The sequence below is a fragment of the Salmo salar genome, chromosome 09 (genome assembly GCF_965601325.2).
Source record: "Salmo salar chromosome 09, fSalSal1, whole genome shotgun sequence".
In the NCBI taxonomy this organism is placed as follows: Eukaryota; Metazoa; Chordata; class Actinopteri; order Salmoniformes; family Salmonidae; genus Salmo; species Salmo salar.
In genome coordinates, this window is record NC_138299.1 from 116,781,064 (window position 1) to 116,800,439 (window position 19,376).

The 19,376-nt window shown below is 46.6% G+C and overlaps 1 protein-coding gene across 6 annotated transcripts in view; it reads right to left on the reverse strand.

The window, feature by feature from the left end:
• Positions 1–19,376, reverse strand: part of dock10 (dedicator of cytokinesis 10) — a 180,947-nt gene that overhangs the window by 46,720 nt on the left and 114,851 nt on the right. For all 6 annotated transcript variants that reach the window (XM_082956145.1, XM_082956144.1, XM_082956148.1 and 3 more), the window contains exons 18-37: positions 18,918–18,983; positions 18,725–18,817; positions 18,074–18,197; positions 17,470–17,591; positions 17,064–17,147; positions 16,651–16,743; positions 16,374–16,492; positions 16,129–16,198; positions 14,139–14,252; positions 13,510–13,581; positions 12,056–12,202; positions 11,129–11,212; positions 10,749–10,845; positions 10,583–10,615; positions 9,950–10,128; positions 7,600–7,716; positions 6,341–6,458; positions 5,988–6,109; positions 5,637–5,751; positions 2,758–2,824 (exon numbers count right to left, since the gene is read on the reverse strand). In XM_082956145.1, the coding sequence (XP_082812271.1) occupies positions 2,758–2,824; positions 5,637–5,751; positions 5,988–6,109; positions 6,341–6,458; positions 7,600–7,716; positions 9,950–10,128; positions 10,583–10,615; positions 10,749–10,845; positions 11,129–11,212; positions 12,056–12,202; positions 13,510–13,581; positions 14,139–14,252; positions 16,129–16,198; positions 16,374–16,492; positions 16,651–16,743; positions 17,064–17,147; positions 17,470–17,591; positions 18,074–18,197; positions 18,725–18,817; positions 18,918–18,983 (2,036 nt within the window). The remainder of the gene's footprint in view (positions 1–2,757; positions 2,825–5,636; positions 5,752–5,987; positions 6,110–6,340; positions 6,459–7,599; positions 7,717–9,949; positions 10,129–10,582; positions 10,616–10,748; positions 10,846–11,128; positions 11,213–12,055; positions 12,203–13,509; positions 13,582–14,138; positions 14,253–16,128; positions 16,199–16,373; positions 16,493–16,650; positions 16,744–17,063; positions 17,148–17,469; positions 17,592–18,073; positions 18,198–18,724; positions 18,818–18,917; positions 18,984–19,376) is intronic.

The window sequence follows — 19,376 nt, forward strand, 5'->3', positions numbered from 1 at the left end:
TGAATGAACAATGAACTCTTATTTTAACTTAATATAGTACATAAATAAAATCTATTTAGTCTCAAATAAATAATGAAACATGCTCAATTTGGTTTAAATAATGCTAAAACACAGTGTTGGAGAAGAAAGTAAAAGTGCAATATGTGCCATGTAAAAAAAGCTAACATTTAAGTGGAACCGTTCCGTATTTATTGAAATGGGTGGCAACCCTAAGTCTACATTTTGCTGTTACATTGCACAACCTTCAATGTTATATCATAATTATGTAAAATTATGGCAAATTAGTACGCAACAAGCCAGGCGGCCCAAACTGTTGACTCTGTGTGCAATGAATGCAAGAGAATTGACACAATTTTCCTTGTTAATATTGCCTGCTTACATGAATTTCTTTTAACTTACATGAATTTCTTTTAACTAAATATGCAGGTTTAAAAAAATATACTTCTGTGTATTGATTTTAAGAAAGGCATTGATGTTTATGGTTAGGTACATTCGTGCAACAATTGTGGTTTTATTAAATCATCCCCCGTTTGGCGAAGTAGGCTGTGATTCAATGATAAATGAACAGGCACTGCATTGATTATATGCAACGCAGGACAAGCTAGTTAACCTAGTAATATCATCAACCATGTGTAGTTAACTAGTGATTATGTGAAGATTGATTGTTTTTTATAAGATAAGTTTAATGCTAGCTAGCAACTTACCTTGGCTCCTTGCTGCACTTGCGTAAAAACAGGTGGTCGAGCCTGCCACACAGTTTCCTCGTGGAATGCAATGTAATCGGCTATAATTGGCGTCCAAAAATGCCGATTACCGATTGTTATGAAAACCTGAAATCGGCCCTAACTAATCGGCCATGCCGATTAATCAGTCGACCTCTAGTCTATATTAGGTCACACAGTTGACAGTGCATGTCAGAGCAAAAACCAAGCCATGAGGTCAAAGGACTTGTCCGTAGAGCTCAGAGACAGGATTGTGTTGAGGCACAGATCTGGGGAAGGGTACCAAAAAAAAGAACACAGTGGCCTCCATCATTCTTAAATGGAAGAAGTTTGGAACCCCCAGGACTCTTCCTAGAACTTGGTGCCCGGCCAAACTGATCAATCGGGGAGGGCCTTGGTTAGGGAGGTGACCAAGAACCCGATGGTCACTCCGACAGAGCTCCAGAGTTCCTCTGTGGAGATGGGAGAACATTCCAGAAGGACAACCATCTCTGCAGCAACCAATCAGGCCTTTATGGTAGAGTGGCCAGACGGAAGCCACTCCTCAATAAAAGGCACATGACAGGCCGCTTCGAGTTTCCCAAATGGCACCTAAAGGACTCTCAGACCATGAGAAACAAGATTCTCTTGTCTGATGAAACCAAGATTGAACTCTTTGGCCTGAACGCCAAGCGTCACGTCTGGAGGAAACCTGGCAACACCCATACTGTGAAGCATGGTGGTGGCAGCATCATGCTGTGGGGATGTTTTTCAGCGGCAGGGAGACTAATCAGAATCGAGGGAAAGATGAATGGAGCAACGTTTTTTATTTAACCTTTATTTAACTAGGCAAGTCAGTTAAGAACAAATTCTAATTTACCCTGGCCAAACCCTAAACCGGACAACGCTGGGCCAATTGTGCGCTGCCCTATGGTACTCCCAATCACGTCCGGTTGTGATATAGCCTGGAATCGAACCAAGGTCTGTAGTGACGGCTCTAGCACTGAAATGCAGTGGCTTAGACCGCTGCGTCACTCGGGAGCCCTACAGAGAGATCCTTGGTGAAAACTTTCTCCAGAGCGCTCAGGACCCAGAAGGTTAAGTGCCTTGCTCAAAGGCACATCGATATATTTTTCACATTGTCGGCGAAAGGTATTCTAACCAGCAACCTTTCAGTTACTGCCCCAACGCTCTAACTGCTAGAAACAGGAATCAACTTGAGGGAAATACACTTGATTATCTTTTCAAAACCCTACACCCACAAACCCAATGTTATCAAGAGAGTTATCAATATGTTATCGAGGAATCTCTTTACTATTCACAGATTTGTACTTTCTCACGGATGTATTCCTCTTGCACTAAACAAGAACGTGACCGTTATAGTGACAGTCATCTACTCATCCTGTCAGTAGTGAGATTAGGCATTATTGCTTTATTTATTATTTGGCTTTGCAATGTTCTATTTAAATCAATCAATTAATCTTACTCTCATGAAAACTGAATTGACCATAATTTGCCCATCCTTTCCCTAGTCATGAGTGTGGCCTTTTCTGTTGCCATGGAACAGCAAGGCACCCATGGGCCAAACAACAGTGCCACACCAATAAAGCATGCAATGATCTATGCTAACACAGGTACTGTGTGTGTGTGTGTGTGTGTGTGTGTGTGTGTGTGTGTGTGTGTGTGTGTGTGTGTGTGTGTGTGTGTGTGTGTGTGTGTGTGTGTGTGTGTGTGTGTACACATGTTTGGGTGGGAGGGTGTGCGCCTGCGTGTGTGGGTGGTTTGTGTGCATATACATCTGTGTGTTTGTGCGGTATGGTCAAAAATATGTAATCATTTCTTCTCTTCCTCCATAGGGTCCTTCACAACCAAGGTCAAAGGGATGTACCACTTCGGTTACACCATGTACAACAACTACTTATTTAAAGTCTGATATGAGTAGTTGTGTCTTTGAAAATCAATGCAATGAATGTAATAAACGTAATGTATCCACCTATATATAGTATCTGTCCATGCACACAGGCACCGAGGAACGGTTAACACTGAAGATACTCACTCCAGGATGTTGAAGAAGTCGGAGATCTCTTGGTGTATGGCTCGGTGCCAGTAGGAAACCATCACCTCTGGGGGAAATTTTAAAAAAAAGTTTTAAAAAAAGGCAGCGTCCTTATCACATAAACCCGTACCTGCACCACTTCACTGTGCAACTTGCAAGGATGTGACTAACAGTGCATAGCAGTATCGCGACACACTGAAGTATCATGGCAAGCAAACAAAACATGAAGCGGACTTAAATGTCTTGAGGAAAACAGTCCTAGTGTTGGAAACAAACAACCCTGATGTCGTCATCCAGAGTCACGGCTGTTTACTTCCCAAGCGTTAGCACAAACTATTTCACACGACGCATAGTTTAGACTTCGTCCTGTTTTCCTTTCTGCCATGGAAAGTTGAGTATACTGGTATCGTAACAACCCTACTGTAGGCTACGGTCCGGTATGGAAGAGGTTAACACTAAGGAATTGGCTAACGGGTACTAGCTACCCGGCTACTGTAGTGTAGGCCGAGTATATGGTCCGATTGATACCAGGCCACTGTACTGTTGCTATGGTCCGGTAGTGAAGGGGTTAACCACAGAATTTCATAAAGAACAAATATACACTGCAGTCCAAAAGTATTGGGACAGTTTTGGCTCTATATTCCAGCACTTTGGATGTGAAATGATACAATGACTTTGACGTTAAAGTGCAGATGATATTTGTGCTTCTGTAACTTTCTCACTCGTCAGTATTCACGATTCATTCAGGATTATCCGCAATCAGGCTAGCATCCACATTGATGTAGAAGTGTTCAAAAACATATTGTATTCTTATTTAAAATAAAAGTGACTTCAAAATGACACAACAAATTATGTACCATTCATTTCTATTGGTCACAAAATCATCTGAAACACAACCAAAACAAACAGCAAATACCTCCAACCAATTTGTAGAGTCCAAGCTTGATGTAGTCATTGCGTGCTATGAATATGGGGCCAAATACTGTACCTAACTTTTGACTACTTTAATACATACACTGCTCAAAAAAATTAAGGGAACACTAAAATAACACATCCTAGATCTGAATGAATTAAATAATGTTATTAAATACTTTTTTCTTTACATAGTTGAATGTGCTGACAACAAAATCACACAAAAATAATTTATGGAAATCCAATTTATCAACCCATGGAGGTCTGGATTTGGAGTCACACTCAAAACTAAAGTGGAAAACCACACTACAGGCTGATCCAACTTTGATGTAATGTCCTTAAAACAAGTCAAAATGAGGCTCAGTAGTGCGTGTGGCCTCCACGTGCCTGTATGACCTCCCTACAACGCCTGGGCATGCTCCTGATGAGGTGGCGGATGGTCTCCTGAGGGATCTCCTCCCAGACCTGGCCTCCCAGCACCTGGACCTAAACTCCTGGACAGTCTGTGGTGCAACGTGGCGTTGGTGGATGGAGCGAGACATGATGTCCCAGATGTGCTCAATTGGATTCAGGTCTGGGGAACGGGCGGGCCAGTCCATAGCACCAATGCCTTCCTCTTGCAGGAACTGCTGACACACTCCAGCCACATGAGGTCTAGCATTGTCTTGCATTAGGAGGAACCCAGGGCCAACCGCACCAGCATATGGTCTCACAAGGGGTCTGAGGATCTCATCTCGGTACCTAATGGCAGTCAGGCTACCTCTGGCGAGCACATGGAGGGCTGTGCGGCCCCCCAAAGAAATGCCACCCCACACCATGACTGACCCACCGCCAAACCGGTCATGCTGGAGGATGTTGCAGGCAGCAGAACGTTCTCCACGGCGTCTCCAGACTGTCACGTCTGTCACATGTGCTCAGTGTGAACCTGCTTTCATCTGTGAAGAGCACAGGGCGCCAGTGGCGAATTTGCCAATCTTGGTGTTCTCTGGCAAATGCCAAACGTCCTGCACGGGGTTGGGCTGTAAGCCCAACCCCCACCTGTGGACGTCGGGCCCTCATACCACCCTCATGGAGTCTGTTTCTGACAGTTTGAGCAGACACATGCACATTTGTGGCCTGCTGGAGGTCATTTTGCAGGGCTCTGGCAGTGCTTCTCCTGCTCCTCCTTGCACAAAGGCGGAGGTAGCGGTCCTGCTGCTGGGTTGTTGCCCTCCTACGGCCTCCTCCACGTCCCCTGATGTACTGGCCTGTCTCCTGGTAGCGCCTCCATGCTCTGGACACTACGCTGACAGACACAGCAAACCTTCTTGCCACAGCTCGCATTGATGTGCCATCCTGGATGAGCTGCACTACCTGAGCCACTTGTGTGGGTTGTAGACTCGGTCTCATGCTACCACTAGAGTGAAAGCACCGCCAGCATTCAAAAGTGACCAAAACATCAGCCAGGAAGCATAGGAACTGAGAAGTGGTCTCTGGTCACCACCTGCAGAACCACTCCTTTATTGAGGGTGTCTTGCTAATTGCCTATAATTTCCACCTGTTGTCTATTCCATTTGCACAACAGCATGTGAAATTTATTGTCAATCAGTGTTGCTTCCTAAGTGGACAGTTTGATTTCACAGAAGTGTGATTGACTTGGAGTTACATTGTGTTGTTTAAGTGGTCCCTGTATTTTTTTGAGCAGTGTATATAAGTGAATTTTTCCCAATAATTTTGGTCCCCTAAAATGGGGGGACTATGTAAAAAAAGTGCTGTAATATCTAAACGGTTCACCCGATATGAATGTAAATACCCTCAAATTAAAGTGGACAATCTGTACTTTAACATCGTGGTCATTGTATCATTTCAAATCCAAAGTGCTGGAGTACAGAGACAAAACAACAACAAAGGTGTCACTGTCCCAATACTTTTGGCGTTTACTGTAGTGAATTATAGGATCTGCATGGAGGTAACACTACGTGTCTCACCCTCAGATATGGTCTTCATGATGTGGAGGAAACACATGAGCAGACTGCGCGTCTCGGCCTGGTCCAGCTTGTCAAAGCGAGATCCAAAGCCTATCAGAGACTGAGGCCGGGCAAACTGATGACAGGGAGAGTGAGGGAAGGGAGGATGGGAGAGAAAAGGGGGGAGTTAGGGAGAGGGGGGAGAGAGGGGGAGGTAGAGTGAGAGGGGGGGGTTGGCAGAGAGAGAAGGAGAAAGACACATGGATTCTTGTTCATGCAATAGGTATAATATTGTTGTTCTTTCTTTAAGCCAGCACAGTCTGCACAGCATTTCCGGATATGACATTCCGCTGAGTGACTCATCTTTCACACCTTTTCACATCCGTCCATCTTCTCGCTGTTCCTGTCGCTGGTGCTGGGGTTGGACTCTATGCTAATCAGAGAACCCCGCGAGTCGGCATGGTTACCCGTGGAAACAGCCAGGGAGGAGAAGGCTGGGGGTAGGAGAAGGGTTAGAGGTTATGGTGCAGACACAGTTGCAAACACGCATACACACATGCAAAAGTATGCACACACCCACGCACGCACGCACGCACGCACGTACTCACACACACACACACACACACACACACACACACACACACACACACACACACACACACACACACACACACACACACACACACACACACACACACACACACACACACACACACACACACTACCTGTGATGGAGTTGAGCACTTCTTTGGAAAAGGAGGCATCCACCGAGTTACCATGGCGAATGACGTGAGCCACAGGACCTGCCACACCCCCTCCCACACTCAGGTCATCTCTTGAACCCTGGAGAGGGGGAAAGAGTTTGCTGGAACACCACTAGGCCAGAGGGATACATTTCACTGTGACACCACTAGGCCAGTGAGAAACATTTCAGTGCGACACCACTAGGCCAGAGGGATACATTTCACTGTGACACCACTAGGCCAGTGAGAAACATTTCAGTGCGACACCACTAGGCCAGTGAGAAACATTTCACTGTGACACCACTAGGCCAGTGAGAAACATTTCAGTGCGACACTATGCTAAAGGGAAACATCTCACTGTGACACCACTAGGCCAGAGGGAAACATCTCACTGTGACACCACTAGGCCAGAGGGAAACATCTCACTGTGACACCACTAGGCCAGAGGGAAACATCTCACTGTGACACCACTAGGCCAGAGGGAAACATCTCACTGTGACACCACTAGGCCAGAGGGAAACATCTCACTGTGACACCACTAGGCCAGAGGGAAACATCTCACTGTGACACCACTAGGCCAGAGGGAAACATCTCACTGTGACACCACTAGGCCAGAGGGAAACATCTCACTGTGACACCACTAGGCCAGAGGGAAACATCTCACTGTGACACCACTAGCACAAAGGGAAGAATTTCACGGACACCACTAGGCTAGAGGGAAATATTATACTGTAACACCACTGGGCCAGAGGGAAACATTTCACTTTGACTCCTCTGGCCCAGTTCACTGCAACATCAGTGAGCAAGGTATTGGAGTCAGAGTCTAGAGAGTCTGCCTGGGTAAAGCTCGATTCCACTACCTGTCAATGACGAATATAAAAACAAAACATTTCCCTTCCAGGTTCTCCCGAGGCACGTCTAATATAAATGGGAACCATAAATGCAGGTTCCCCTTATTAAAGCTTAATTACCGTTTCCTGTGTTTAAAAGTAACATTAGCGGTTGTGCCTGTGTAAACGTTTATCCCTGCCCTTCCTCTCTCTCCCTCTCTCTCTCCCCCTCCCTCCACCGCTCCCTCCCTAGCCTCTGTGAACGGTGCTGTGACTGGACATACATGACCCTAAAGTAGCACTGCGGGCCGCGCCAAACTATGACATCACGACAACAACAGTGGCTTTGTGGCACTTTGCTTGGTCATGGGCAGGGCTGCAGTCAATCAGGGCTGCAGTGGAGGCTCTTACTTGGTCACTGGAGGTGAAGTAGATGGGGAAGAGGTCTCGGAGGAAGAAGCGAGGCATGTTGTCCAGGATGAGGCCGTACAGAGGCAGGTAGAGGGACGCTATTCTCGCCTGCTTATCCTGGAGAATATGAAGAGAGAGGGAGGAGAGAGAGGGGGAGGGGCAGAGGGAGGAAAGAGAGGGGTGGCAGAGAGAGAGGAGAGAGAAATAGAGAATGGGAGGAGAGAGAGAGGAGTTTGAGGGGGAGGGAGAAAGGCAGGGAATAGAGAGAGAGAGAGAGAGAATTTGAGACAGACAGAGAGACAAAGAGAGAGAGAGAGAAAGAGAGAGAGAGAGAAAGACTGATAGTGAGCAACAGACCTACAGAGAGTAACTATCAGGGGTTTTAAACTCTGCGTGATTGAGAGAGCGAGAAACAGAGATCTGTCAACAGTTGTACAGTGTTGGGTTTGGCAGGCTCCTAATCTCAGATGGGATCTGGCTGTCTGGGGTTGAGTCCAAAATGGCACCCTATTCCCTACATAGTTCACTACTCTTGACCAGAGCCCTATGGGAACTATAGGGAATAGGATGCCATTTGGGACGCAACCTAGATCCTTCCCAGCACCCCACTCCATGCCACCTCCTCTCCTCGAGTGCTCAGAGGTCCCAGTGAGAATGGCGCATTACATAGTCTGCTTCCTGTACACAGGACCGCAGGGTAGGGTGTGTGTGTCAGAGAGCGTGTGCGCCCAGTTTAATGATTTCCTGCTGTTTCAAATCCTCATAGCCATCACTGTAATGCGCCTCTCACTCCTAACACACACACACGCGCTTTAAGTCAACCCAATATCTGTGAGAAAATCTTGACACCGAAAACAATCCTGGAAGTGTGAAGTGATGACAGGCAAATATTTAAAAAGTGAATTTTACTGTGTTTCAGTCAGCTATAGTACATTGTACACTGTCCAATGAAAATATTTCAGTTTCCTGTGTGGAACATATTGGAACAGTCTGGTCCCAGATCTGTTTGCGCTTCAGCCAACTCACAACGTTTTTTAATATGTTTTATTTCACCTTTATTTAAACAGGTCAATGGTAATCAGAGGAGTTGACTAAACTAAAACATGTCTGGAAGCAGGCTAATATTGCTACAAGGCCCTAGCTTACTTTCACATCTCTTTCTTACAGACATACACTACATGACCAAAAGTATGCTCATCGGACATCTCATTCCAAAATCATGGGCATTCATATGGACTTTGCTGCTACAACAGCCTCCACTCTTCTGGGAAGGATTTCTACTAGATGTTGGAACATTGCTGCGGGGATTTGCTTCCATTCAGCCACAAGAGCATTAGTGAGGTTGGGCACTGATGTTGGGCGATTAGGCCTGGCTCGCAGTCGGCGTTTCAATTCATCCCAAAGGTGTTCGATGGGGTTGAGGTCAGGGCTCTGTGCATGCCAGTTTGAAGCACAGAATCGTCTAGAATATCATTGTATGCTGTAACGTTAAGATTTCCCTTCACTGGAACTAAGGGGCCTATCCCGAACCATGAAAACAGCCCCAGACCATTATTCCTCCTCAACCAAAATGTACAGTTGCACTATGCATTGGGGCAGGTAGCGTTCTCCTGGCATCCGACAAACCCAGATTCGTCCGTCGGACTGCCAGACGGTGAAGCGTGATTCATCACCTCAGAGAACGCGTTTCCATTGCTCCAGAGTCCAATTGCGATGAGCTTTACATCACTCCAGCCAACGCTTTGCATTGTACATGGTGATCTTAGGCTTGAGTGCGGCTGCTCGGCCATGGAAACCCATTTTATGAATCTCTCGACGGACAGTTCTTGTGCAGACGTTGCTTCCAGAGGCAGTTTGGAACTCGGTAGTATAGAGACAAACCCAGTGTTGCTAGTAAGTGTTGCAGGACAGATTATTTTTACGCGCTTCAGCACTCGCCGGTCCCGTTCTGTGAGCTTGTGTGGCCTATCACTTCGCGGCTGAGCCGTTGTTACTCCTAGACGTTTCCACTTCACAATAACAGCACATAACAGTTGACCGAGGCAGCTCTAGCAGGGCAGAAATTTGGCGAACTGACCTGTTGGAAAGGCCATTCTATTGCTAATGTTTGTCAATGGAGATTGCATGGCTGTGTGCTCAATTTCATAAACCTGTCAGCAACGGGTGCGGCTGAAATAGCCAAATCCACTAATTTGAAGGGGTGTCCATATACTCTTGCATATACAGTGTACTTCTAGACTATAGGGCTCTGGTCAAAAGTAGTGCTCTATACAGAAAATACGGTCCCATTAGGGACACATGTTATATATCATCTGGTGCCCGCTACATGGTGCTGGCGTGCGTGGCGTACCTTCATGGCGTAGCGGGCGTCCAGCGAGTGCTTGGCCATCAGGTTCTTGAGGCTGGCGAGGGCCAGGTGGCGCAGGTCCTGCTCATCCTGCAACGCCAGGCCCAGCTCCCGTAGCAACAAGCCCGTCAGGAAGTGCTTCCTGCAGAACTCGCCCGTCAGGCTGTACTCTGGCACATCCACTAGGGTGGAGAGTAAGGAGGGAGAGAGAGGGGTTTGGGGGGGGGAAGGGGGAGAGAAAGAGGAAGAGAGATAGAGTTAGAGAGAGAGATATGGAGAGGGGGTTGTGGGTGGCAGAGAGAGAGAAAGAGAGAGAGAGAGCTCAGTGCCCTAAAAGCATCCAAGTTTCTCAACTTGCTTTATAGCAGAGACCAGACAGCTATGGTCCTTCCTTCTTGGAGGAACCCTTACATTAAAACTAACACTTTAGAATTGACTAAATTGATGTCAGCTAATCCTTTTAGGGAGTGGTTAGCGCCGTCTCAGGGAACCAGAGCTGGTTCTAGTTCCTAGTACCACTACACTAAACTCAATTCTGGTTTGTTTATTCCACCCAGTGCCAGTCGTATGGTGAAGAACATCAGTACAACATCATGCGAATATCACAATATATCATAAAAAGGGGCCGATAGTTACCCTGAGCACTTTGCGTTTCTTGTGATGCATTGTCTGAAATGGACAGGAAAGAGAAAGAACAGAAAAGAAAGTGTTAAGCGGTGTAACGAATGAAGATGAATGCAACGGTGTTAAAACCTAAGACGGACTTGGATTGGGTCCCTGTGAACCCTAGATGACTTCTGACCTGTGATGCGAGCGGAGGGGAGGGGCAGACTGAGAGGGATGTAGTGCTCGTGGTTGCACACCTCTCGCAGGAACTCAAACTTGAACTCACACAGCACCTGTTGAGAGAAACGTCGGGGTCACAACCTGATTGACCGAATAAAAACACCACAACATCTCTGAAGTACATTGTTTTCTATTCTAGTATCTATTTCATTGTTTTCTATTCTAGTATCTATTTCATTGTTTTCTAATGCTTTCTATTTTACAGTGAGTGACATTGGCTATTATACCGACGGATAAGGAAATACTTTATTCACACAATTCTGTGACTGAGAGACAGAATGAGAAGGATGTGTGTATGTGTGTGTGTTTGTACATGTGTGCGAGTGTGTGTGTAACCTTGTTGTCAGTGGCTGTGATCATGTTGACATAGTTGCTGATCAGCTTGAAGGTGAACCCTCGGTCCATGAGGGTGAAGCAACGCTGGAGGGAGGGAGGAAAAGAGGGAGGGATGGATGGATGGATGGAAGGAGGGGAGAGGGGGAGGGAGATAGGGAGGAGAGGAGGGAGGTAGGGAAAGAGGGAGTGATGGATGGAGGAAGGGAGAGAGGGAGAGTCGGGGTCAGCATTAGTTAATGAAGAACATGAAAGAGAGAGACCATTTCATAATTTCACAACACAATTAAAAACATGCTCCGGAACTTTGGAGACTTCCAAGTATCTTTTAAACCTCCGGCTTCCGGCTAGATGTGTCAACGTGTAGTTCATACATGCATAATCTATAAGCAGAATTACTGTCTTACCTCAGTTAGCCACGAAATCCCATGTTTTTAGGGAAGCTGTGCTGCGCCATTTTCCCTATATTTTCCCCCACGTGGGCCAACCCCCTAGCAATTCAAGTTCTAGCCAATGAGCTTCAGCCCCTCGCATTTGAGTGACATCTAGCAAGAGGTACATCATGCACCCAGAGCAGACAGAGGGAGAGCAATGAAGTGGTGCACATATCTGCACTTATGTGACGTAGTATGCAATTTTCGGGGACCACTTGTGGCTCACGAGTGCTACTTTCAGAACTACTGTCTAAAAAGTACACACAAGTACCGGAGAATCTCTTTAAGGAAATCAATATCGAACAATAGTCAGCAGCGGAAGGGAAGCCATTTTCATTTACAGTTAGCTTAATTGCATTTATCTCCGCTTCATTAGTCAGGGAACACAAATGTATTACCATTGGCAGCATTTGAGCTCGATCTCAACAAGTGATAAGGACAGCTCCCTAAGCATGTAATGTGTGTGTGTGTGTGTGTGTGAGTGTGTGATGCCCACCTTGACAAAGGCTGCCACAGCCAGGTTTGCACTGCGGGTCTCCTCTGCCAGCTCCTTGTTCTTCCAGAAGATGTGGTCGGACACGGTCATGACTAGGCTCTCCAGACGACCCAGGTAGGTTGAAGGGAACCTCTGTGGTCGAGGGAGCTGACCACACATAATATGGAACTTAACATATAGGCCTAATGTATAAGTTGCACTAGCAACACTAAGGTCATAGGTTCAATTCCAGCAGGGACCACATATACATACTACAAAATGTATGAACTAACAGCACTGAATGGTACAGTGGGACATAGGACAGATGCAGGTCCAATATATGGTCGGATGGTAGGCTCGAGAGAATCTGAATGTATGTGACTTGAGTATTAACTTTCCAGTGTTTTCCATACTGCACGTATTATAGTGTATTGTGTTCGTGTTTTTGTATGCGGACTTTAGAAAAATAATTTTCCTGTAATAGGACAATAAATTATATTGTATCGTACTGTAAGTCGCTTTGGATATAAGTGGCATATACACACACCGGCCAGTATATTAAGTACACCCCCCCGTTCACGGAAATGGATCGCTCCTACAGACAGTGAGTCATGCGGCTGTGGTTTGCTATATAAAGCAGCAATCAAGGCATTCAGTTACTGTTCGAATGAACGTTCGAATGGGCAAAACAAGTGACCTAAGCGACTTTAAGCGTGGTATGATTGTTGGTGCCAGGTGCGCCGGATCCAGTCTCTCAGAAACAGCCATCCTCCTGGGCTTTTCATACACGACAGTATCTAGGGTTTACCGAGGATGGTGTGACAAACAAAAAACATCCAGTCAGCGGCAGTCCTCTGGGCTAAAACAGCTTGTTGATGAGAGAGGTAGAAGGAGAACAGCAAGAATAGTACAAGCTAACACTCGGGCCACAAACAGACAAATAACAGAGCAGTACAACAGGTGGTGTGCAGAACAGCATCTCGCAATGCACAACTTGTCAATCCTTGTCACGGATGGGTTATTGCAGCAGACGACCACACTGGGTTCCACCCCTATCAGCTAAAAACAAGAAGGAGTGGCTCCAGTGGGCACGCCATCACTAACACTGGACAATGGAGGAGTGGACATCACCTGGAACATGACAGCGAGTTCCGTTTACTGAGTGTCCTGGTCAGTCCCCAGACTTCAACCCAATAGATCATCTTTGGGATGAGCTGGAACAGGCTGTTCGCAGCACGAATGTACTGCTGTCCAGTCTGCAACAACTGCTTGATGACATCGCGTCAGCATGGACCAACATCCCTGTGGAACATTTCCGACACCTTATAGAATGCCCCGAAGAATTCAGGCTGTTCTGGAGGCAAATGGGGGTCCAACCTGCTACTAGATGGGTGTACCTAATAAACTGGCAAGGGAGTGTATATGTATATATTATGCTATGTTATGTATATAACATATATGTTATGTTTCTATACCTTGACATTGTCTGAGTCCACTAGATGCTGGGCCATGGACTTGACAATGAGCTCAAAGAAGAACCAGGAAAACTGCAGCAGACAGGGGTAAAAGGTCAAACAGGGGTCAGATTATGCGCGTCACGTTCAGTTAAGCACTCAGGGTCACATTCAACGGCACAATGAGATAGAAATATATAATGTAGAGCATATAGACTGCTTTGCTATGTAAGATAAGGCATCCTATCATGTCCATGCATGACATTTCTAGGTATGACTTTATTTGGATAGTCCCAAATAGGTTTGTAGATGTTCAGTAGATGTCCAACTAACTGTCAACATTTCAACAACATTTCAATGAACTATTCACTAACCCTTAACCCTTACTCTAACCCTAACCCTAACCCTTACTCTACCCTAACCCTTACTCTAACCCTAAACCTAACCGTAACCCTAGCAAGCAGTTGCATGTCAACAGAGTAGCAGTTGACAGTTTGTTGACCGTGTGAGCATCTGTAGATCATGGGACTATCCACCCAAATGACACCCTATTCCCTTCACAGTGCACTATTTTTGACCAGAGCCCTATGGTTTCCTTAAAGGGAATAGGGTGTCATTCGGGACTGGGCGTGGCGGCCATCTAGGCTCACCCTGAGGATGTTCCTGACGGCTGGCTGCTCGTTGCTCTTCAGGTCAGAGGTCATGCCCTTGGCCAGCTCCTCGTGGACCGTCCGGAAGCCGTGCGACTCCGCCTTGAACACAAACTGACCACCGCAGTGGAGAGAACAAGGTCAATGAGACAGACGGCCAGAGACACAGAGAGTCCGACAGAGACAGACACAGAGACAGACACAGAGACGGACACAGAGACAGACACAGAGACAGACACAGAGACAGACACAGAGAGTCCGACAGAGACAGACACAGAGACAGACACAGAGAGTCCGACAGAGACAGACACAGAGAGTCCGACAGAGACAGACACAGACACAGAGACAGACACAGAGACAGACACAGAGACAGACACAGAGACGGACACAGAGACAGACACAGAGACAGACACAGAGAGTCCGACAGAGACAGACATAGAGACAGACACAGAGACAGACACAGAGACAAACACAGAGACAAACACAGAGACAGACACAGAGACAAACACAGAGACAGACACAGAGACAGACACAGAGACAGACACAGAGACAGACACAGAGACAGACACAGAGACAAACACAGAGACAAACACAGAGACAGACACAGAGACAAACACAGAGACAAACACAGAGACAAACACAGAGACAGACACAGAGAGTCCGACAGAGACAGACACAGAGACAGACACAGAGACAGACATAGAGACAGACATAGAGACAGACAGACAGAGACAGACACAGAGACAAACAGACAGAGACAGAGAGACGTGCTGTACCGACACACTTTTTCCTCTCTCTCACATACTGTACACACATTACTAGCATCAAGGGAACCAAACATGCAACATGCTTGGCTCTGCATTTAATTAAACCTATATATATTAACATAACAACACCGATTAAGGTTGATGTAATCAGAGTTATGAGGAATAAGAAAAAGATACTGAGTTGGACAAAATTAGCTTATTTTGGCAAAGCATCTCTTTTTCTCTTTTTGTGAGAAATGTTCCACCCACACTGTATGTGTATGACACACACACCTCATTACCACTGACGTCACCCACTTGAGTTTGTTAATGAACTATGGTAACCACACACACATATGCATCGACGCACACACACATACACTTCTGTGCACCCAGGCACACACACCCACACCCACACGGCGAGAAAGCACTGGCCGAAAATTGCTTGCTGCTAGCCCCCCCCCCCCCCCCCAGCAGCATGCCAATCAGTTGCCATAGTAACGGCAGTTTCATTACAGTGGCCCTCCCATTCTTTCCCCTCCTCCATTTCTCTTTCTGCCCCTCTTAAAGATCAAGTGTAGGATTCTCCTTTTCTTTCTACCAGACATGAAAAAGCTGGTTCTATTCTCCATTTCCCTTTCTCACTTTGTCTCTTCCTCTCTCTCTTTGTCTGTCTGTCTCTCTCTCTATCTCTCTCTTCTTAACAAGCATGCCTTGCTTTTTTTATTGAAAAGGCTCTGTGTCCTTGTTTGCCTTCCACCAGACACCCCCCTTCTCTCCTCCACACAGCCATGCTTATCTGTGTGTGAGCGGAGAGCCATGTGTGTGTGTGTGGCAGACTCTCTCTTCTCTCTGTGTCCACAGTGTTCTGGGCACATTACCCTAGCCCCTCAGCCACGCTCCTGCACTCACCACACCCCACAGCCCCCACCTCTGCCCACATACACACCCACACACACACACACACACACACACTCTCACGTGTAAACGTGCACACACACAAAGCTTCCTTCTCTCCCTTCACAAATGAAGCTGTCTGTGTGCTACTCTCCTCCCCTCCTCTCTGCTCTCCTCCCATGCCATCCCCTCTCTTCTCTTCTCCTCTCTGTTCCCCTTCTCTCCTCTCCTCTCATCCCAACCCCTCTCCTCTACCCTATGACACTACCTGGCTAAACAACTGCAGAATCTGAGCCTCGCTGTTCCTGCAAGACAGGGCTAACATCCCAATGAAATGAGCACCATACCTTTATGTAGGAGTGCAGGTAGTGGTCTAGGTTTTCTTCATGGCACTTAGCAACGATGTGGACCAGCACCCTGGTGAAACACATGCCAACAAGGTGGTCACTCAGTCATCATCATTATCTGGCAACATTCGTAACCTGGCAACATTCTATTGCTAATCTGGCAATATTCATGATGTGGCAACATGTATCCCTGCAGGATCCTGTAGCAGTGAGAGTGGTCTGTGGCCTGCAGTGCCTCATCCTACCTGGTGGTGGTGGTGGTGACTTCGTCGTTGTCGTTCTGGGTGAGGACCTTGAACAGCTGGTTGAAGAGCACCGGCAGGAAACGAATTATCACCGGAATCTTCTCAATGCTCAGTAAGCCCTGTGGGAGAGAGAGAAGAAAGAGAATCAGAGACAGAGCGATAGCCATAGAGAGAGAGAGAAAGACACAGTCAGCGATGGGGTGTATAGTATGGGAGCGGAATGCAGAGATGTGAAGTCATCCCTCTATCCTCCCTCCCTTCCTTCATTTCTCCAGACCTTCAGGCAGTTGAGGAAGTTTGAGGTAGGTGACTGGGAGAGGTCCGTCTCTCGTTTTTGGCACTGCTGGAAGAAGCGATTCAGGTGAGGCTCCTGGCGATCAAAGAGAGAAGACACGGTCACAACCAGAACCACTATCACTGAGTGGAGATGAGGACTAACTGAATCTGCATCCCAAACGGAACCCTACAAAGTCTATTCGTTTTGACCAGAGCCCTATGGTCAAAAGTAGTGCACTAAATAAGGGATAGGGTTCCCTTTGGGGCACAATCCTAAAAACACGATGGGATAACAAGGATTGTCTTGCTGGAGTTGAGACCCGTTAAAGTTTGGTTAAATACACTTTTTTATTTTAAGAACAAAGTCTACTTGTGGCAGTTCCAAGGAGTGGCAGGGTAAAGCCAGACTCTTACCTGAGTGTAGACTGTGGAGAGGACATTGGTGGAGACCTTGAATATGGGCTTACCTCCGTCCACCCACTTCAGATCCGAGCCGTTCTGGGGGAGGAGAGGGAGGAAGGGTCACTAAGCACCAGGGAGATCCATGCTTGCTTAACACTTTACTGTTGTTCCCTTTGGTGTGCTCTCTTCATACCCCCCTCTCTCTCTCTCTCTCTCTCTCTCTCTCTCTCTCGATTCTATTTTATGACATGACAAAACTTACATTTGTGTTAACAAAGCAAAAATGCCTTCTCTTTCAATGACTCTCCCCTTCCATCCAAAAATGATCTTTCTACTTTCCCCCTATTTTCTCTCTTATCTCCCTCCCTCCCCCTTGCTCCCTTCCATTCATCTCACCCCCCCCCCCCCCCCCCCCCACCTTAGTAGATCCGGGTTCTTTGACGAGCAGGTACCCAGGGGGCAGGCTGCAGGACACAGGGATGTTGAACTCCTGTGAGGCCAGGCGACCCTCTCTGAGCAGAGGCAGCCACGAGTAGCCCACTGCAGTCACACACGCACAGACACAATGCACAGGGCGTACACACACACACACACACACACAGGTGAAAGAACACATGGGAAAACACTATACTGTATGTAATGTGTAAATCAATCAATCAAATGTATTAATAAAGCCCTTGTTATATCAGCAGTTGTCACAAAGTCCTTTTACAACCTGTCCTAGACAACCAAAGAGCAAGAGCACAGTAGTAATGGCCTGTAGATGTCGCACGCACCACCACACTCCTGGGTTCGATAACACAATCACAACAATGTTGCTGCACAGTGATAAGCTTACGCCGACTAGCTACCATCCACTGCATTGACAGACTTGTCATAAAGGCAGTATTAATACATGCCATCTAACAGATGCTTTTATACAAGCATATATTTTCAGACTGCTGGCCGCAGCGGGAATCAAACCCACGACCCTGGAATGTCGCGAACACCACAGGATCACAGTATGTCTCCTTCCTCCCTACCTGGGGTCTCCAGGGCCTCCTTCTTCTTGGAGTTGGTCTTGGCGTTGATGTCACAGGTCACATGGTAGAAGGAGAAGAGTAGATGGTGCTTCTCGTGGAGCTGGGTGGGCAACTCAATCTTCACCTGGCACGCAGAGGATGAAACCAAGGACCATTTCGCAAGCAGGCACAGAAATGAAATCAAATCCCAATTTATTGTGCATTAAACAAAAGCCTCAATACATCAAAAAAAGAAGATGAATTGACAACTGGTGTCACAGTGGTGAACAATCACCGAGCCACTAAATTCCAGGGTGAAGGTTCCCCTGGGTACAGATCTAGTATCATCTTCCCCTTCCCCCAATCCGAACCCTGACCATTAGTGGGGGAAATGCAAAACTGACCCAAGATCAGCATCTGGGGGCAGCTTTATCCTATACCAGCCACTACACGGTGAAGGCTCTAGCCTGGCAGCACATGTCTGATTGTGCATCAACCTCTCTCCTTCATGATAATGAGCATCAGAGGAGTTGGCCTCAGCACAAACAAAACTGGCTACCAGGCAATAAGAGCCCTGCACGTACCCCGTCCAATCAATCTCTTCCCATGCCTCTCCCCCTGTCCTTCCATCTCTAGCCATATACCTCTTCAACCCTCTCCTTCCACACTCACCTCATCATAGAAGTCTGGGTTCTGGGAGTGGTGAAGGACTATGGAACAGGCTGCTGTGGTGTAAACTGGACCCCCAGGCTTGCCGTATATGCACTGAGGCAGCAAGTTAAAAAACAATAAGAGAAAAGTGAAGTTTTTCCAAAAATCCACCATGATACTCTAAATGCTATCAATGACAGAGAAGATACTACACCTTCAAAGGTTTGGCAACTTCCTCATCTGAACTTCGAAACTCCACGTAGACTGCAAGGTTACGAGCCTGTGAATGAAAATAACATTGTTACATTTGTGGGCATACAGTATTTCACGCGTGTCTGCAAAGGGGTCCCATATAAGTCAAATTGAATCAAATTGTATTGGTCACATCCACATATTTAGCAGATAATATTGCGGGTGTAGTGAAATGCTTGTGTTCCTAGCTCCAACAATGCAGTAGTATCTAACAATTCACAACAATACGCACACATATAAAAGTAAAATAATGGAATTTAAAAAATCTATAAAAATTAGGAAGAGCAATTTGAGTGACATTGCCTAAAATACAGTAGAATAGAGTATATACATATGAAATGTACAGTGTGACTTGTGTGTCTACTACATGTCCTTTCCTTAATATCTAGAAGAGTTTTCACAATATCAGTATCACAATACT